Source organism: Scyliorhinus canicula, chromosome 17, assembly GCF_902713615.1.
Source record: "Scyliorhinus canicula chromosome 17, sScyCan1.1, whole genome shotgun sequence".
NCBI lineage: Eukaryota > Metazoa > Chordata > Chondrichthyes > Carcharhiniformes > Scyliorhinidae > Scyliorhinus > Scyliorhinus canicula.
In genome coordinates, this window is record NC_052162.1 from 63,281,649 (window position 1) to 63,298,491 (window position 16,843).

Below are 16,843 nucleotides of genomic sequence, written 5' to 3' on the forward strand. Positions count from 1 at the left end.
CAGGAAAGGTAAGTGGTAAATCTAATTCTGCTGTTTTTCAGTTAAAAGCGCAGTGTGTAGCTTATTGTCTGATTGGCATAAGCTGCCCCCACCCTAATTGCTGAGAGGCAGTTATCTGTCAGTCACCTGAGGCCTGTTTAGGGGCACAAAGGGCACATTGTATTCTTCTCTTTGAAGTTTAGGTATTTTTGAGTCATCGGTTAGCTGAGGTCTGCATAAAAGACAGACAGAAAGCGCACACAGTAAGCTTGCGCTTGTCAAGGAGACACAGCCGGAGTGAGGCCCATCCAGAGTGGGAATTGCAACTTGGTAATTTGGTGCAGTGAGGCACATCCAGAGTGGGAATTGCAACTTGAAATGAAATGAAAATCGCTTATTGTCACGAGTAGAATTCAACGAAGTTACTGTAAAAAGCCCCTAGTCGCCACATTCCGGCGCCTGTCCGGGGAGACTGGTACGGGAATCGAACCGTGCTGCTGGCCTGCTTGGTCTGCTTTAAAAGCCAGCAATTTAGCCGAGTGAGCCAAACCAGCCCCTGGTAATTTGGTACAGTGAGGCACATCCAGAGTGGGAATTGCAACTTGGTAATTTGGTGCAGTGAGGTAATTTGGTGCAGAGTGAGAGAAGGTGCTTTTTCGGAGGTGCTTTCTAACCCTGGTAAGTGACTGGTAAGTAGTTTTTCTTTTCATTGTCTAATTTATTTATTTTTATTTTGAAATTGTAGTTGGATAAGTTTACCTAAGGTTTAAGACATGGCAAGAGATCCCAGACCCGTGTCATGCTCCTCGTGTGCGATGTGGGAGCTCAGGGACACTTACACTGTCCCTGGCTCTTTCACGTGCAAGAAGTGTGTTCAGTTGCAGCTCCTGTTAGACCGCTTGACGGCTCTGGAGCTGCGGATGGACTCACTTTGGAGCATCCGCGATGCTGAGGAGGTCGTGGATAGCACGTTTAGCGAGTTGGTCACACCGCAGGTGAAAGTTACTGAGGGAGATAGCAAATGGGTGACCAAAAGACAGAGCAAGAGTAGGAAGGCAGTGCAGGTGTCCCCTGCGGTCATCTCCCTGCAAAACAGATACACCGCTTTGGATACTATTGGGGGAGATGGCTCACCAGGGGAAGGCAGCAGCAAGATTCATGGCACCGTGGATGGCTCTGCTGCACAGCAGGGCAGGAAGAAAAATGGCAGGGCCATAGTGATAGGGGACTCGATCATAAGGGGAATAGACAGGCGGTTCTGTGGACGCAATCGAGACTCCAGGATGGTATGTTGCCTCCCTGGTGCAAGGGTCAAGGATGTCTCAGAGCGGCTGCAGGACATTCTGGGGGGGGGGGGGGGGGGAGGGTGAACAGCCAGCTGTCGTGGTGCACATAGGCACCAACGATATAGGTAAAAAACGGGATGAGGTCCTACAAGCGGAATTCAGGGAGTTAGGAGTTAAACTAAAAAGTAGGACCTCAAAGGTAGTAATCTCAGGATTGCTACCAGTGCCACGAGCTAGTTAGAGTAGGAATGTCAGGATAGATAGGATGAATGCGTGGCTCGAGAGATGGTGCAAGAGGGAGGGATTCAAATTCCTGGGGCATTGGGACCGGTTCTGGGGGAGGTGGGACAAGTACAAACCGGACGGTCTGCACCTGGGCAGGACTGGAACCGATGTCCTGGGGGGGGTGTTTGCTACAGCTGTTGGGGAGGGTCTAAACTAATCTGGCAGGGGGATGGGAACCGATGCAGGTAGTTGGAAGGTAGTAAAACAGGGACAGAAGCAAAAGGAAGTAAGGGGAAAAGTGCAAGACAGAGAAGACATAGTCAAAAATCAAAAAGGGCGACAGTACAAGGTACAGTGACTGAGGGGAGCTCAGTGAATAGGCCCAGTAATACTAAAAGGAATAAACTGGAGATGTTAAGATTTAAAGTAGAGGTAAAAAAAAAACAACATAAGTGTACTTTACCTGAATGCTCGTAGTGTTTGGAAAAAGGTAAATGAGTTGATGGCACAAATCATCGTGAATGACTATGATTTAGTGGCCATTACTGAAACATGGTTAAAGGATGGTCACGACTGGGAGTTAAATATCCAAGGGTATCAAACTATTCGGAAGGACAGAGTGGATGGTAAGGGAGGTGGTGTTGCTCTGTTATTTAAGGATGACATCCGGGCAATAGTAAGGGATGACATCGGTGCTATGGAGGATAAGGTTGAATCCATTTGGGTGGAAATCAGGAATAGTAAGGCAAAAAAGTCACTGATAGGAGTAGTCTATCGGCCACCAAATAGTAACGTTATGGTGGGGCAGGCAATAAACAAAGAAATAACTGATGCATGTAGAAATGGTACAGAAGTTATCATGGGGGATTTTAATCTACATGTCGATTGGTTTAACCAGGTCGGTCAAGGCAACCTTGAGGAGGAGTTTATAGAATGTATCCACGATAGTTTCCTAGAACAGTATGTAATGGAACCTATGAGGGAACAAGCGGTCCTCGATCTTGTCCTGTGTAATGAGACAGGATTGATTCATGATCTCATAGTTAGGGATCCTCTCGGAAGGATCGATTACAATATGGTGGAATTTAAAATACAAATGGAGGGTGAGAAAGTAAAATCAAATACTAGTGTTTTGTGTTTAAACAAAGGAGATTACAATGGGATGAGAGAAGAACTAGCTAAGGTAGACTGGGAGCAAAGACTTTATGGTGGAACAGTTGAGGAACAGTGGAGAACCTTCCAAGCGATTTTTCACAGTGCTCAGCAAAGGTTTATACCAAAAAAAAGGAAGGACGGTAGAAAGAGGGAAAATCGACCGTGGATATCTAAGGAAATAAGGGAGAGTATCAAATTGAAGGAAAAAGCATATAAAGTGGCAAAGATTGGTGGGAGACTAGAGGACTGGGAAATCTTTAGGGGGCAATAGAAAGCTACTAAAAAAGCTATAAAGAAGAGTAAGATAGAGTATGAGAGTAAACTTGCTCAGAATATAAAAACAGACAGTAAAAGTTTTTACAAATATATAAAACAAAAAAGAGTGGCTAAGGTCAATATTGGTCCTTTAGAGGATGAGAAGGGAGTTTTAATAATGGGAGATGAGGAAATGGCTGAGGAACTGAACAGGTTTTTTGGGTCGGTCTTCACAGTGGAAGACACAAATAACATGCCAGCGACTGATAGAAATGAGGCTAAGACAGGTGAGGACCTTGAGAGGATTGTTATCACTAAGGAGGTAGTGATGGGCAAGCTAATGGGGCTAAAGGTAGACAAGTCTGCTGGCCCTGATGGAATGCATCCCAGAGTGCTAAAAGAGATGGCTAGGGAAATTGCAGATGCACTAATGATGATGTACCAAAATTCACTAGACTCTGGGATGGTCCCGGTGGATTGGAAATTAGCAAATGTGACACCACTGTTTAAAAAAGGAGGTAGGCAGAGAGCAGGAAATTATAGGCCAGTGAGCTTAACTTCGGTAGTAGGGAAGATGCTGGAATCTATCATCAAGGAAGAAATAGCGAGGCATCTGGATAGAAATTGTCCCATTGGGCAGACGCAGCATGGGTTCATAAAGGGCAGGTTGTGCCTAACTAATTTAGTGGAATTTTTTAAAGACATTACCAGTGCAGTAGATAACGGGGAGCCAATGGATGTGGTATATCTGGATTTCCAGAAAGCCTTTGACAAGGTGCCACACAAAAGGTTGCTGCATAAGATAAAGATGCAAGGCATTAAGGGTAAAGTAGTAGCATGGATAGAGGATTGGTTAATTAATAGAAAGCAAAGAGTGGGGATTAATGGGTGTTTCTCTGGTTGGCAATCAGTAGCTAATGGTGTCCCTCAGGGATCCATGTTGGGCCCACAATTGTTCACAATTTACATAGATGATTTGGAGTTGGGGATCAAGGGCAATGTGTCCAAGTTTGCAAATGGCACTAAGGTGAGTGGTAAAGCGAAAAGTGCAGAGGATACTGGAAGTCTGCAGAGGGATTTGGATAGGTTAAGTGAATGGGCTAGGGTCTGGCAGATGGAATACAATGTTGACAAATGTGAGGTTATCCATTTTGGTAGGAATAACAGCAAACAGGATTATCATTTAAACGATAAAATATTAAAGCATGCCGCTGTGCAGAGAGACCTGGGTGTGCTCGTGCATGAGTCACAGAAAGTTGGTTTACAGGTGCAACAGGTGATTAAGAAGGCAAATGGAATTTTGTCCTTAATTGCTAGAGGGATGGAGTTTAAGACCAGGGAGGTTATGTTGCAATTGTATAAGGTGTTAGTGAGGCCACACCTGGAGTATTGTGTTCAGTTTTGGTCTCATTACTTGAGAAAGAACATACTGGCACTGGAGGGTGTGCAGAGGAGATTCACTAGGTTAATCCCAGAGCTGAAGGTGTTGGATTATGAGGAGAGGTTGAGTAGACTGGGACTGTACTAGTTGGAATTTAGAAGGATGAGGGGGGATCTTATAGAAACATTTAAAATTATGAAGGGAATAGATAGGATAGATGCGGGCAGGTTTTTTCCACTGGCGGGTGAAAGCAGAACTAGGGGACATAGCCTCAAAATAAGGGGAAGTAGATTTAGGACTGAGTTTAGGAGGAACTTCTTCACCCAAAGGGTTGTGAATGTATGGAATTCCTTGCCCAGTGAAGCAGTTGAGGCTCCTTCATTAAATGTTTTTAAGGTAAAGATAGATAGTTTTTTGAAGAATAAAGGGATTAAGGGTTATGGTGTTCGGGCCAGAAAGTGGAGCTGGGTCCACAAAAGATTAGCCATGATCTCATTGAATGGCGGAGCAGACTCAAGGGGCCAGATGGCCTACTCCTGCTCCTAGTTCTTATGTTCTTATGTTCTATGAAGGTGCTGTTGAAGAAGCCTTGGTGAGTTGCTATAATGCATCTTATAGATAGTACACACTGTTACCACTGTATGTCGGCGGTGGAGGGAGTAAATGTTTAAGGTGGTGTGGAAGGGGTGGCAATCAAGTGAGCTGCTTTATCCTGGATGGTGACGAGTTTCTTCAGTGTTGTTGGAGCTGCACTCATCCAGGCAAGTGGGGAGTGTTCCATCATGCCCCAGATTTGTGTCTTGTAGGTGATTGACAAACTTTGGGGAGTCTGAATGCGAGTTACCTGCTACTGAATTCCTCGCCGCTAACCTGCCCTTGTAGCCACAGTATTTATATGGCTTATCTAATTCAGTTTCTGTTCAATAGCCATCCCAGGATGTTGATAGTGGGAGTTTCAGTGAAGGTAATGCCATTGAATATCAAGGGAGATAGTTAGACTCTCTTTTTGGAGGTGGCCATTGCCTGACACTTGTGTTATAAACGCCTAGTTCATGGTTCAATGTATTATGTTAGAGGTAATTTTTAACTCTTGGAAAATTAGTTTAGTAGGCCTGATATGTGAAAGTGAAACGTTTGGAATCCTTTGTCAGGGACCCAGGGACTGGAATTCTCCGGCCATTGAGATTCTCTTTTTCCGCTGGCAACGCTCCCACCCATGGGTTTCCTGGAGGCGTGAGGCGGGCATCAATGGGAAATCCCATTGAAAGGGGCAGGAAGACAGAATCCCACCACTAGCGAGCGGCGCCCCGCCGGGAAAACATGTGGCTGGGGGACCGGAGTTTCAACAAGATTGACTCAGTGGGCACAATTCTCTCAAAGAATTACAGTGTCAGCTCGGCAGGAAACACTGTGCAATTCCAGCCGGGTGGGTCAGCACGTCCCTGATTACAATCCACCCACACTCACTTGTTTTTACGGGGGGGGGCATGTTTTGCACTGGCATTGAGGGGAGGGGGCAGGGGGCGATGGCTAATCATGCCAGCAGATCCAGACCCTCTAAAGGGCACCCCAATCTCAAATTTAAGTGACAGGCCCCCCGTTCTCCCCACCATGGACATCACAACTGCCCGCAGACAAGGGGAACAACCCGAACCCTTGACCACAGAAGGTTAACATACCCCCACCACTAATATTTGGGTCACCACCACCTCCCCCTTGACAACACTACCCATCCTCGCTGGCATCAGTCCCCCCTCCCTCTATCCTCGCCTGCAATAGTCCCCTCCCCATCCTCTCCAGCATCAGCCACCTCCCCCATCCTCACTATCATCAATTCCTTCGCCATCCTCATTGGCATCAGTCAACCGCACCACGCATTCCTCGGCAGCAGGAGTCCTCTTACCCCTTTCTCATTGGCATCACCCCAACCTCCCCAATCCTTGCCATCATCAGATCCCCCCATCCTCGACGGCATCAGTCTCCTCCCCCCATCCTCACCGACATAAGTCCATCCCCCCTCCATTCCCGCCAACATCAGTTCCCCAACTCCCATCTCATTGGCATCAGTGTGGCAGGTGGTTTTTATTACGGTATGTATTCAATTACAATGCATTGCTGATCCTTTCATGCACAAGTTCATCGTCAACATATTTTATAGGCCAGCAAGAGTGTTTGGTGCTGAAAAGGTCTCTGTGCACAATAATGTGAGGCTCTGTTATACAAAGCACTAAAATACGTCAGGAGTCACTGATCATATTATCAGTCCTAATGAATCACTAGGGGGGGGGGGGGGGCAAATATAATGTTTAACTTTCAAATATTGCTTTAAAGGAAATGCTTAATTACTGCCTACATGGCTGACAAACTGGGCAAATAGGTTGTGTGATTGTTCAAATATGCAAATGAATGCACACTTTGCTGTTTGAATACTCGCTCCCCTTTACTTCCAACCGCAACCTTGTACGAAAAATGTTGGAATTTTCATCAGTCCTTCTGGAGCACGTGTCACCAGTACTCTTCTTAGAGCACAGTGTCAACGAAACAGCCTTCACATTAGCCAGAGTATAACCAGCTCATTGCACAGATCCTGAAGTACTCTTCCACAGAATGTGTCCTGGTTTCCTGTTTGATTCCTGTAACACCCGAAATGTAGAAGTTGGAGTCATTTTCATGACTTACTTGAACAGTGTATGTTCGTCCACCAACACGATCTCTAGCCTCCAAAACCATCACTTTCAGGCCCCTCTCTGTTAAGACTTTGGCAGCGGACAGACCTAGAGAATGAAGACAACAGGATAAGATAGGAACCAGGAGGATGTGCATGCCAAGGAAAAGCCTGGACCCAGACCAGAAAATGAAATGAAAAGAAAATCGCTTATTGTCACGCGTAGGCTTCAAATGAAGTTACTGTGAAAAGCCCCTAGTCGCCACATTCCGGCGCCTGTTCGGGGAGGCTGTTACGGGAATCGAACCATGCTGCTGGCCTGCTTGGTCTGCTTTCAAAGCCAGCGATTTAGCCCAGTGTGCTAAACAGCCCCTTGTTGCATCAAAGATAAGTAACTGCATTAAAACGCACCTCATGTTAATTCTTCAGATCTTCTGTATGATAGTTACAAAAATATAAAATGCTGTTGATCAGCTTAAAATGGGCACACTCAGAATCAGGCTCAGGTCATTTGTGATCCTTTGCAGTAACCCTAGAACTACATTGGAACTTTTAAAATGAAAACTGACTGGGAAAATCTGGTCAGTGGACATCATCTAGAAAGTGAATCGCGTGGAAGATAGCTAGTAATTATTGGTCTTCCATAAGCTTAATCGGCTAATGTCAGCATTTTCTTACTAAAATAGGACAACTTAGATACAGGGCGTGATCTAATGGTCACGTTGCGCTCGACATGGATCCATGCAATCTGGTTAGATCGTGAGAGAGGCCTAAATTGCGATCTGCGCCAGGCGCCGACTGGTTTCTGACCTAACTGGCCCACTCTCGTTGGTGGGTACCGGACCCCACCCAGACATGGCAAGGTGCCAAGTAACACCGACTAAGACCAACCTCCATATCGTTAACGGTACAGGCCCCCTATCTAACGGCCTCCTGTGATCTGACCGGCTCCCCAGCAAGCGGTCATGTGGGCGTGAGGGGATCGGAGAAGGTGAGTTGCCATCTTCAAAATCGGGGATACGGCCCAGCGACACTGGAGCTGCTGCCCCAGTGGGGCCGAGGGGGGAATGGGTGCCATCGGTGGGGGTCCGCTCCTGGGCTAGGGGGTGAGGGGCTCAGTGCCTGCAGGTCTAGCAGGCCACCTCGCGTATTGTGTAAATCCATAACCAGGGCAACCTCAGCTGCTACCTGTCTGTCCCACCGAACACCCCCAAGGCAGAGCTCTGACCATGGTAATATGGTGAAGGTCACCTGAACTCTCTCTGACCGTGGCAGCCTCTGGCTGCACAGCTGAATGCTATTGCTACGAAGGAATTAGCATTGTTAGTTACACGAGCACTTGACAGCTCTCAAGTGGAGTCCTGTGGGTCGATGTGCCATGTCGCAGGTGATTGTTACTGTCCATCGTCCCAATCAGATTGCAAGGACTGGACACTTTGCCTGAACACTGAAGGCAGCAGCCTCAATCGAATATCTGGAGCTGGGCTTCAGCACTGGGGATGTCCCCGTGACCACAGAGTGAGTGTGTGGATTGGGGAGGCAACCGAGCCATGGTCCAAGTTATGTTCTGACAGGAGTCTCAGGTCCAGTTCCCAAGGGCCCTGCTATGGCCAGGGGTATGTATGCAGGACGCGTCCCTCCAGCACAACTGACTCTTTGGATGCCGTAATTGATTGTTGGTCTCTCGCCTTCTCAAATCCCTGACAGATATTGTGGATCCTAAAGAGGCTGCTGTCGCGGTGCTGGTGGCAGTCCAGGCAGCCAGACGCCAGAGAAGGGGATGGCAGCAGCGCCGACAGAGCCATGAGGTGACAGCCCATGTGCAGGGACCCACCCTACAGTCTGAGGACCCAGACACCCATCAAGCCGGCAAGGAACCCAGAGGGCTGGCCAGTGACGGCTGAAGGTGTACAGGCATCATGGTCGTTCGAGGAGATGTTGGACAGCATGTGCCGCAGTTGGCTCCATCTCATCAAGGGACTGGTGCAGCATCTGTGCTATATCCTTGCGGACTTGGCATCACGTGGAGGAGGAGACTACCCGCTCCCGGTGGCCATCAAGGCCACCACAGCCCAGAACCTCCGTGCGTCGGGTTAACTCCAGGGCTGGAGCAGGGACTTCTGTGGCATTTCACAACCCAAAGCCCACTAGTGAATCCGTAAAGTCGCAGATACCCTGTTTTCCCAGGCAGCCGTCTGCATAATTTTTGACCTGGACCAGGCCCAACAAGATGCCCGGTCAGTAGGATTCTCCGCCACCACCAGGGCGCCCCTGGTCCAGGGGGTAACAGTAGGCAGGCATGTCACCCTGCATGCAGTGAGGGGTCCGGGAGTGCCCTGGAAGGAGTTCCACTCCCTGAACATTCATAGAATTCATAGAAGTTACAGTGCGAAGGAGGCCATTCAGCCTATCGAGTCTGCACCGGCCCTTGGATAGAGAACCCTACTCAAGCCCACGCTTCCACCCTATCCGCGTAACCCAGTTACCCCACTTACCCTTTTTGGACACTAAAGACAATTTAGCATGGCCAATCCACCTAACCTGCATATCTTTGGACTGTGGGAGGAAACCGGAGCACCCGGAGGAAACCCGCGCACACACGGGGAGGACGTGCAGACTCCGCACAGACAGTGACCCAAGCCGGGAATCGAACCTGGGACCCTGGAGCGGTGAAGCAACTGTGCTATCCACTGTGCTACCGTGCTCCTAATTCATGTGTGACCACCACCTCTGGATCATGCACGTTTGTGCACGCACCCCCGGGGGTGCGTACAACAGTTACATCCTGGGGCAGTCGAAGATCCCCGGCATCTTCAAGGACCATCCCAGGATGACGGGTTGGCTCTTGGGGGATAAGGAGTACCCACTCAGGCCCTGGCCAATGCAGAGGCCGGAGACCGATGCGGAGACCTGATATAATCAGGTCCATGTGGCCACCCGTGCTGTCATTGAGCGGTGCATCGGGCTGCACAAAATGTGGTTCCAATGCCTAAATCGCTCTGGTGGTGCACTGCAGAGAATCGCCCACTTCGTGGTGGTCTGCTGTGCCCTCCACAACCTGGCACAACAGTAGGGCGGTGTGCTGGGGGTGGAGGAGGAGGCACATGCAGCCTCATCTGAAGAGGAGGAAGAGGAGGGGCCGGACCAGGAAGGGTGGGCGGATGAGCCCGTTAAGAACCTGGGGGAGCAGTCAATGGATGGAGGACAGGTGGCAGCTAGGGTCAGATGTGCTCGGAGGACCAGGGAGGCGCTCATTCTCACCCGCTTCTCATAGGATGATTCTTCGTCCATCAGCTCATCACCCCCTCTTCCCTTCCCACTCATCCCCCCTCATCCACTGCACACCCACCCATTCCCCCCCCCCCCCTCCCCCAACACAGTAACACTTTTCCACCCTCCCATCGCGTGTGCAACATCACTCCAAAATGATGGGCCTGTGTCATCACTGTCAACAGGCCAATATACAAGGCAGGAGCGTGCTGATATTCTGCTGTGAGGAAAGCTTTGGTGCCCCTCAAAATATGCCATAGTCTGACTCCTGCCTTTCTGCTGACAGTGCGCACACACCCACCACCTGCACTCACTATGCCAGACCTTGGGCCACCGTGTCCAGGAAGCTGGGGCCGGGGGAGAGTGGAGGGCACCACGGGGTGGGGCTGCAGGCTGGCCCGCAGTGTAGAATAACTTGACAGCCGTTTCACATGTCTCATGTGTAAGGTGTTTTAATTGTGTACAATCCAAACCCTAGCCCTAGCTACCGATGGTGCCTCTCCCCGCCCCCCATTGCCCTCTCAATGATCCTTTCCTTAGCCCTCTGTGCTCCGCCACATCTAGGTGCAGCTCCAAGATGCTCATCAGAGGTGGAGGGAGCCTGCTGCTTTCCACACCGTGTGGCCTTTTATGCCCCTAGCATGCATCCTCTGGAGGGCCTGGAGTCAAAGGATCCTGGCCAACTTGCCAGTGGCACATAGAACATAGAACATAGAACAGTACAGCACAGAACAGGCCCTTCGGCCTTCGATGTTGTGCCGAGCAATGATCACCCTACTCAAACCCACGTATCCACCCTATACCCGTAACCCAACAACCCCCCATTAACCTTACTTTTAAGGACACTACGGGCAATTTAGCATGGCCAATCCACCTAACCCGCACATCTTTGGACTGTGAGAGGAAACCGGAGCACCCGGAGGAAACCCACGCACACACGGGGAGGACGTGCAGACTCCACACAGACAGTGACCCAGCCGGGAATCGAACCTGGGACCCTGGAACTGTGAAGCATTTATGCTAACCACCATGCTACCGTGCTACCATGACTCACCATGCCACCCAGTTCCGCCTGATTACCTTGAGGTGCGTCATTGTCGGGGTGGGGACATTCGGGAGAGCTGGAGACCACCGTCGTCTCCCTGTTGGAAGGATCTGGTCGACCTCTGGTGTTCCCTCCTCCCTGACAGAGGGGCAGCTGGAGTGAGCTCCAGAGGCCCTGCATCATCCCCGGATCCCCATTGTCTTCAACATGGTCTCAATGCCCTCAGAGATGCTCCACTGTGACTGGGCCACAGAGTGCCTCAGCAATGCCCATCTGCTTCTGGGACACGGTCCTCAGTGACTGGGAAATGCTGCAGAGCGTCTCGGTAATGCCCATCTGAGCCCACCCAATGGGCTGGCACCATCCGTTGGAGATCCTGCGGTAGAATGGACATGTGGTCAATGAGAGGGAAGGATCATCTTGTCTGGGATCATCTTGTCTGGCATGCAACACTTACTTGAGACAGGTCATCTGGGTCGGTAGATCCTCACCGCTGCAGCGCAGGCTTACCTTCATGCCAGGGTCTGCTCTGTCCTCGGTCACCACTACAATCTCCAGGGCCCAACCCTCATAGGAGGTGAGGGGCTAGATCTCCGGTTTCCAGCGGGCGGGCCGTGCCGCCGCCAAAGAGTGGTGTGAACCACTCCGGCACAGGACGACCGGAAGGTGCGGAATCCACCGCACCTTCGGGGGCTAGGCTGGCGCTGGAGTGGTTGGCGCCGCGCCAACTTGCACCGAAGGGCCTCCGCAGGCCGGCGCAAGTTGGCCCATGTGCAGAAGCGCCAGCGTGTTCCCAGAACCTCTGGCCTGATTCCTGCGCATGCGCAGGGGGTTTCTTCTCCGCGCCGGCCATGGCGGAGCCTTACAACGGCTGGCGCGGAGGGAAAGAGTGCCCTCAAGGCACAGGTTCGCCCGCTGACCGGTGGGCCCCGATCACGGGCCAGACTACCGTGGCCCCCCCCCCCGGGCCAGATCCTCCTGCGCCCCCCCCGAGGATTCCGCAGGCCGCCCGCAAAGCCAGGTCCCGCCAGTACAAACCTTCTGTAATTTACCCCGCCTGCAGTGGCTGAAAACGGGCAGCCGCTCGGCCCATCGTGGATTGGAGAATCGCCGGGGGGGCCGCTGCCAAAGGCGCGATTCCCAGCCGGCCAAAAACCCTGCGCCAGAGAATTTGGCAGCTGGCTTCGGGGCGGTGGGGCGGGATTCACGGCGGGAGGTCGGAGAATCCCACCCGAGGACTCTATGTGCGGTACCCTGCTGCCCGCCTGGGCTCTTTCCTGCCTATTGCATTCCGACTTCTCCTGCGGGGACAGAGATAGGCCATTGTGAGCCTTATGCTTCATGCTTCATAACGGGGGGGCGAGGAGGGTGCTGATGGGATTCAGGCGTGAGCACCACTGTTTGGTGGTATGGTGCTGGAGGGGGTGTACAGTGTCAACCACTGGCTGTTTGGCAGGGGAGTCTGGGGTGTCAGGTGGGACTGGTGCCAGGGGCCAATGCCAATTCACCCGTGCGGCACGGTAGAGGTCGTTGAGCTTCTTCCGACACTGAACTGAGGTCCTCCTAGTTATGCTAGTTACGAGGTCCTCCTAGGTCCTAGGTCCTCCGCACCTTCAGGGGCTAGACTGGCGCCAGAGTGTTTGGCGCTGTGCCAGGCGGCGCGGAAGGGCTTGGCGCCATGCCAACTGGCGCCGAAGGGTGTCCGTCGGCCGGCACGAGTTGCCGCATGTGCGGGAGCACCAGCATGTGCTGGCCTCATCCCAGTGCATGAGCAAAGGGTTCTTCTCCACGCCGGCCATGGCGGAGATTGTCAGCGGCCGGTGCGGAGGGAAAGAGTGCCCCCACGGCAGAGGCCCGCCCGCGGATTGGTTGGCCCCGATCGCGGGCCAAGCCACCGTGGGGGCACCCTCCCAGGGCCAGATCTCCCCGTGCCCCCCGCAAGGACTCTGCAGGCCACCCGTGGTGCCAGGTCCCACCGGTAAGGACCTGTTGTGATTTACACCAGCGGGACCCGCCGAAAACGGGCAGCCACTCGGCCCATCGTGGGCCAGAGAATCGCCGGGGGGGCCACTGCCAGCGGCCGCCGACCGTCGCGGCACGATTCCCGCCCCCGCCAAAACCCTGGCGCCGGAGAATTCGGCAGCCGGCACCGCCCCCTGGTAATTCTCCGACCCGTCTCGCCTGGTCGACCGTCGGGAAGCACCCGGCAAGTCATACTCTCTCGCTACCGCACTTACTGCTTTTCCCTTTAGATCGCGCCCATACCTTTGAGATGAAAAAAATAGTGTGGGCATCCTGCCGTCTGTGACTTCACGCACTGACCTTGCTAACTCTCACTCCTTTTGAGACGCTATATGTTAAAATGTTTTTCTTTCAAAACACCAGCAAACCCAGTTCCAAAAATGACAAAATAAATCTGTCTGCCTGGCCAGAACCTTTCATTTCCACTACCAGTAAACCTTAGAGTTTAATGATCTATCACTGATATAAATCAATTCAAAGTCATTCATCTGCATTCAGTACAACACTTGCCTCCCACTCATTTCCGACGCACTGACAGTACAATAAAGGTTTTGAGATGATTTGTTCAAGCTATTGAGGTGTAAATCAATACACGTCAAAGTACAGCAGCAGGGCAGGAAATTACACGCCTCAGACAGAGGGTTGTAAACAACTAAACAGGAATGACTTCAGAACACCAGCTGCTGCTGCTGCTGGTCGAATCTACACATCATACAACTTGCTTCATCTGATTCATTTTACGGATGCAATATCCTGTTTCAGTAGCTCAATTCTAATTAAAAATGTCCAAAGTAAATTTGCTTTTGCTTTGTCGAAGGCTGGTATTGTCATTTGGTAAAATGCAAGTGAAGTTAACAAAAATGTACAATATCATTAAATAGGTGTTGTACCTAACTTTTGTCAGTAGTTTCTGTGGCCTATTTACTTAATGGAGTGCTGAAGGGCTTTGACCATGCTCTAATACTATAGCATGTTGCTTTGCATGTCCACACTACCACATTCACTGCAAAGAAATATTCTCACTGAAGCAGCTATACTTACCTCAGGGTGATCGTGACATGAGCATGATGTCTTGCATGTTTTCTTTCTCATTTCTGATGATGCTCCAGACTTGTGAACCCTAGATACAGATGATGTATCACAATAGCCAACAACAACTTGTATTTATATAACACCTCTAAAGCTGTAAAATGTCCCAAAGCACTTGACAGGAACTATAAAAGCTCAGGAGATCCGAGAAGGTGATTCAAATGGAAGTTTATTTATTACCGAAAGAAAAGGCCCTTACACGGCTAACAGCACATAGGTCCCATCCGGGACTACCGATCATGTCGGTCCCAATCTGGGCCGGCTTTTAAGGGTTGTGTGGTGATCACAAGTTAACCAGATGCAACACAACTGAGCGACCACTAGAGGGAGCACGGGAGAGCCATATAAATACATCAGGACAGGAAGTGAGGACACTCTTCACAGCAGGCGGGCTGGTAAGCAGGACACACAGCAAGCAAAGCTGGTAGTTAGCACTGGAAGGTAGTTCTAGGTCGAGCTCTGGAAACTGAACGAACTCACAATAAAGCATCTTCTCCACACTTGAGACTACGAGCTTTATTAAGATACGAGGAACAACACATGGTACCCAGGAGTGATTTCAGGACGCTTACGACAGGACAACTCAGCTGCAGATACAGAAAGCACAAAATGGCATGGAAATCTCATACTGGACATTTGACTGGGGAAGACATCGCTAATTCGAGGATGTGGCATGGATACCCACCTCAGCTGGACACGACTGGTAATGTAATAAATGTCTGGAAAAGGTTTAAACAAATGTTCGATTTTTATCTCCTAGCTAATGATGTTGCAGAAGCCTCAGACAAAATTAAAATAGCAATTCTCATCGAAGGGCCTGTCAATAGGAAAGTGTATAATGGATTTAAATACTCAAAAGGTGAAGACAGGAACAGCTTACAAACGTTACTAAACAAATTTGAAGAGTACTGTGAGAAGTTTGAACAGCAAGGCATGCTCACAGTCCAACCTGCACAGAGACTGAGTGATGCAAGACTTAAAAAATCACAAAAAGATCAGGAAATCGCGAATGCACAGTACAGATCAAAAAGAAGAAATAACAGGAATTTTTCACAAAGCCAAAACGCTGAAATCCAGTCCAGATCGGAAATAAAAGGTAACTTACAACTTTTAGAAAGAAAAAACGCTGAAATCCGCGATAAAATGGCGTCGGGGCACATTTTGCAGTCTATGGTAAACAAAGAACTACAAATCGCGTCTGCGCATGCGCCGGAACCGGAAGTCGCGCATGCGCAGTTTACAAAAGATCGCGGCGCCGATCGTTATGCGCATGCGCAAGCCGCGCATGCGCAGTCAAAAAAAGTGCGCAATGGACACCGAACCGCACAAGGAAAGAAAGCCGATTTGCGCATGTGCAAGTCGTTCCTACGCGTGACGTCATGACGTCTGAGAATCCTGACCACGCCCACTTAAAAGGGAAATGCCCGAAAATTGAAAACAAGACACTTAAAGTGGTAAAACCAAATTTTCTTGCCTCAGAACACAGAAAAACGCCTGAACTTAAACCAACAGTGAAAAACAACTTGCACAAAACCTTGGAAAAAGCTGCCTTCACCACACACAGTGAAGCGAACAAAAAGAATTCCGAAACAACAAAAGATGATTTGTTTTTCGACGATTACCTCTCAGACCTGACTGGGTCAGTCGGATATGCTTATCACAGCATCAGCGACACGGTCGCAAAGCACAACACGAACCAACTCGTGGTAGAAGAAGCCAACGAAGATGAAATGGGTTTCAAAGAATACTACTCAGACATGGAGGAGTTATTTGGACATGCTGATCACAGCATCAGCGACACCGTTGCAAAGCTCAACACGACTCTACTCATGGTGGATGAATCCAACACCATGGTGCCATGGCAGCTCGTCGATACATTGGATGACAGCAATACCCAAGACGAAGACGACGCCACACAGAGAGCACAGGAAGACTCCACGGAGCGAGCGATGACAGGCTCCACAGTGCGGGTGATGAAAGACGCCAACAGGGATGCAAGCAAACACTCCCAGGCGGACACCAAGCATGAACAAGACCATGAAGGTAAACCCGCTGTACCTGAGCAACCGCAAGCAGACTATGAAAGTCTACCAAGCTCACAGGAACAAGAAGAAAGAGCGGACTATGAAAGTCCAACACGCTCACAGGAACAAGAAGAAAAAGCAGACTATGAAAGTCCAACACGCTCACAGGAACAAGAAGAAAGAGCAGACTATGAAAGTCCAACACGCTCACAGGAACAAGAAGAAAGAGCGGACTATGAAAGTCCAACACGCTCACAGGAACAAGAAGAAGACAATGCACCTCTGCCCACTGCATGCGAAGACAGTGACAGGGTGCTCGCACTCGACGTACAGGATCACAGTGAGACTGACAGTTCTCAGCTTGTCTGTACCGAAGCACAGAGCGAAAACAGTGACAAGGTGCTCGCACTTGACGTACAGGATCACAGTGAGACTGACAGTTCTCAG

The 16,843-nt window shown here is 50.2% G+C and overlaps 1 protein-coding gene across 3 annotated transcripts in view; it reads right to left on the reverse strand.

The window, feature by feature from the left end:
• LOC119952343 (amine oxidase [flavin-containing]-like) overlaps nucleotides 1-16,843 on the reverse strand; it is a 98,597-nt gene that overhangs the window by 72,476 nt on the left and 9,278 nt on the right. For 2 of the 3 annotated variants that reach the window (XM_038776038.1, XM_038776037.1), the window contains exon 2: nucleotides 6,961-7,055. The exons of the other annotated variant lie outside the window; for it this stretch is intronic. In XM_038776038.1, the coding sequence (XP_038631966.1) occupies nucleotides 6,961-7,055 (95 nt within the window). The remainder of the gene's footprint in view (nucleotides 1-6,960; nucleotides 7,056-16,843) is intronic. 3 annotated transcript variants of the gene reach the window in all.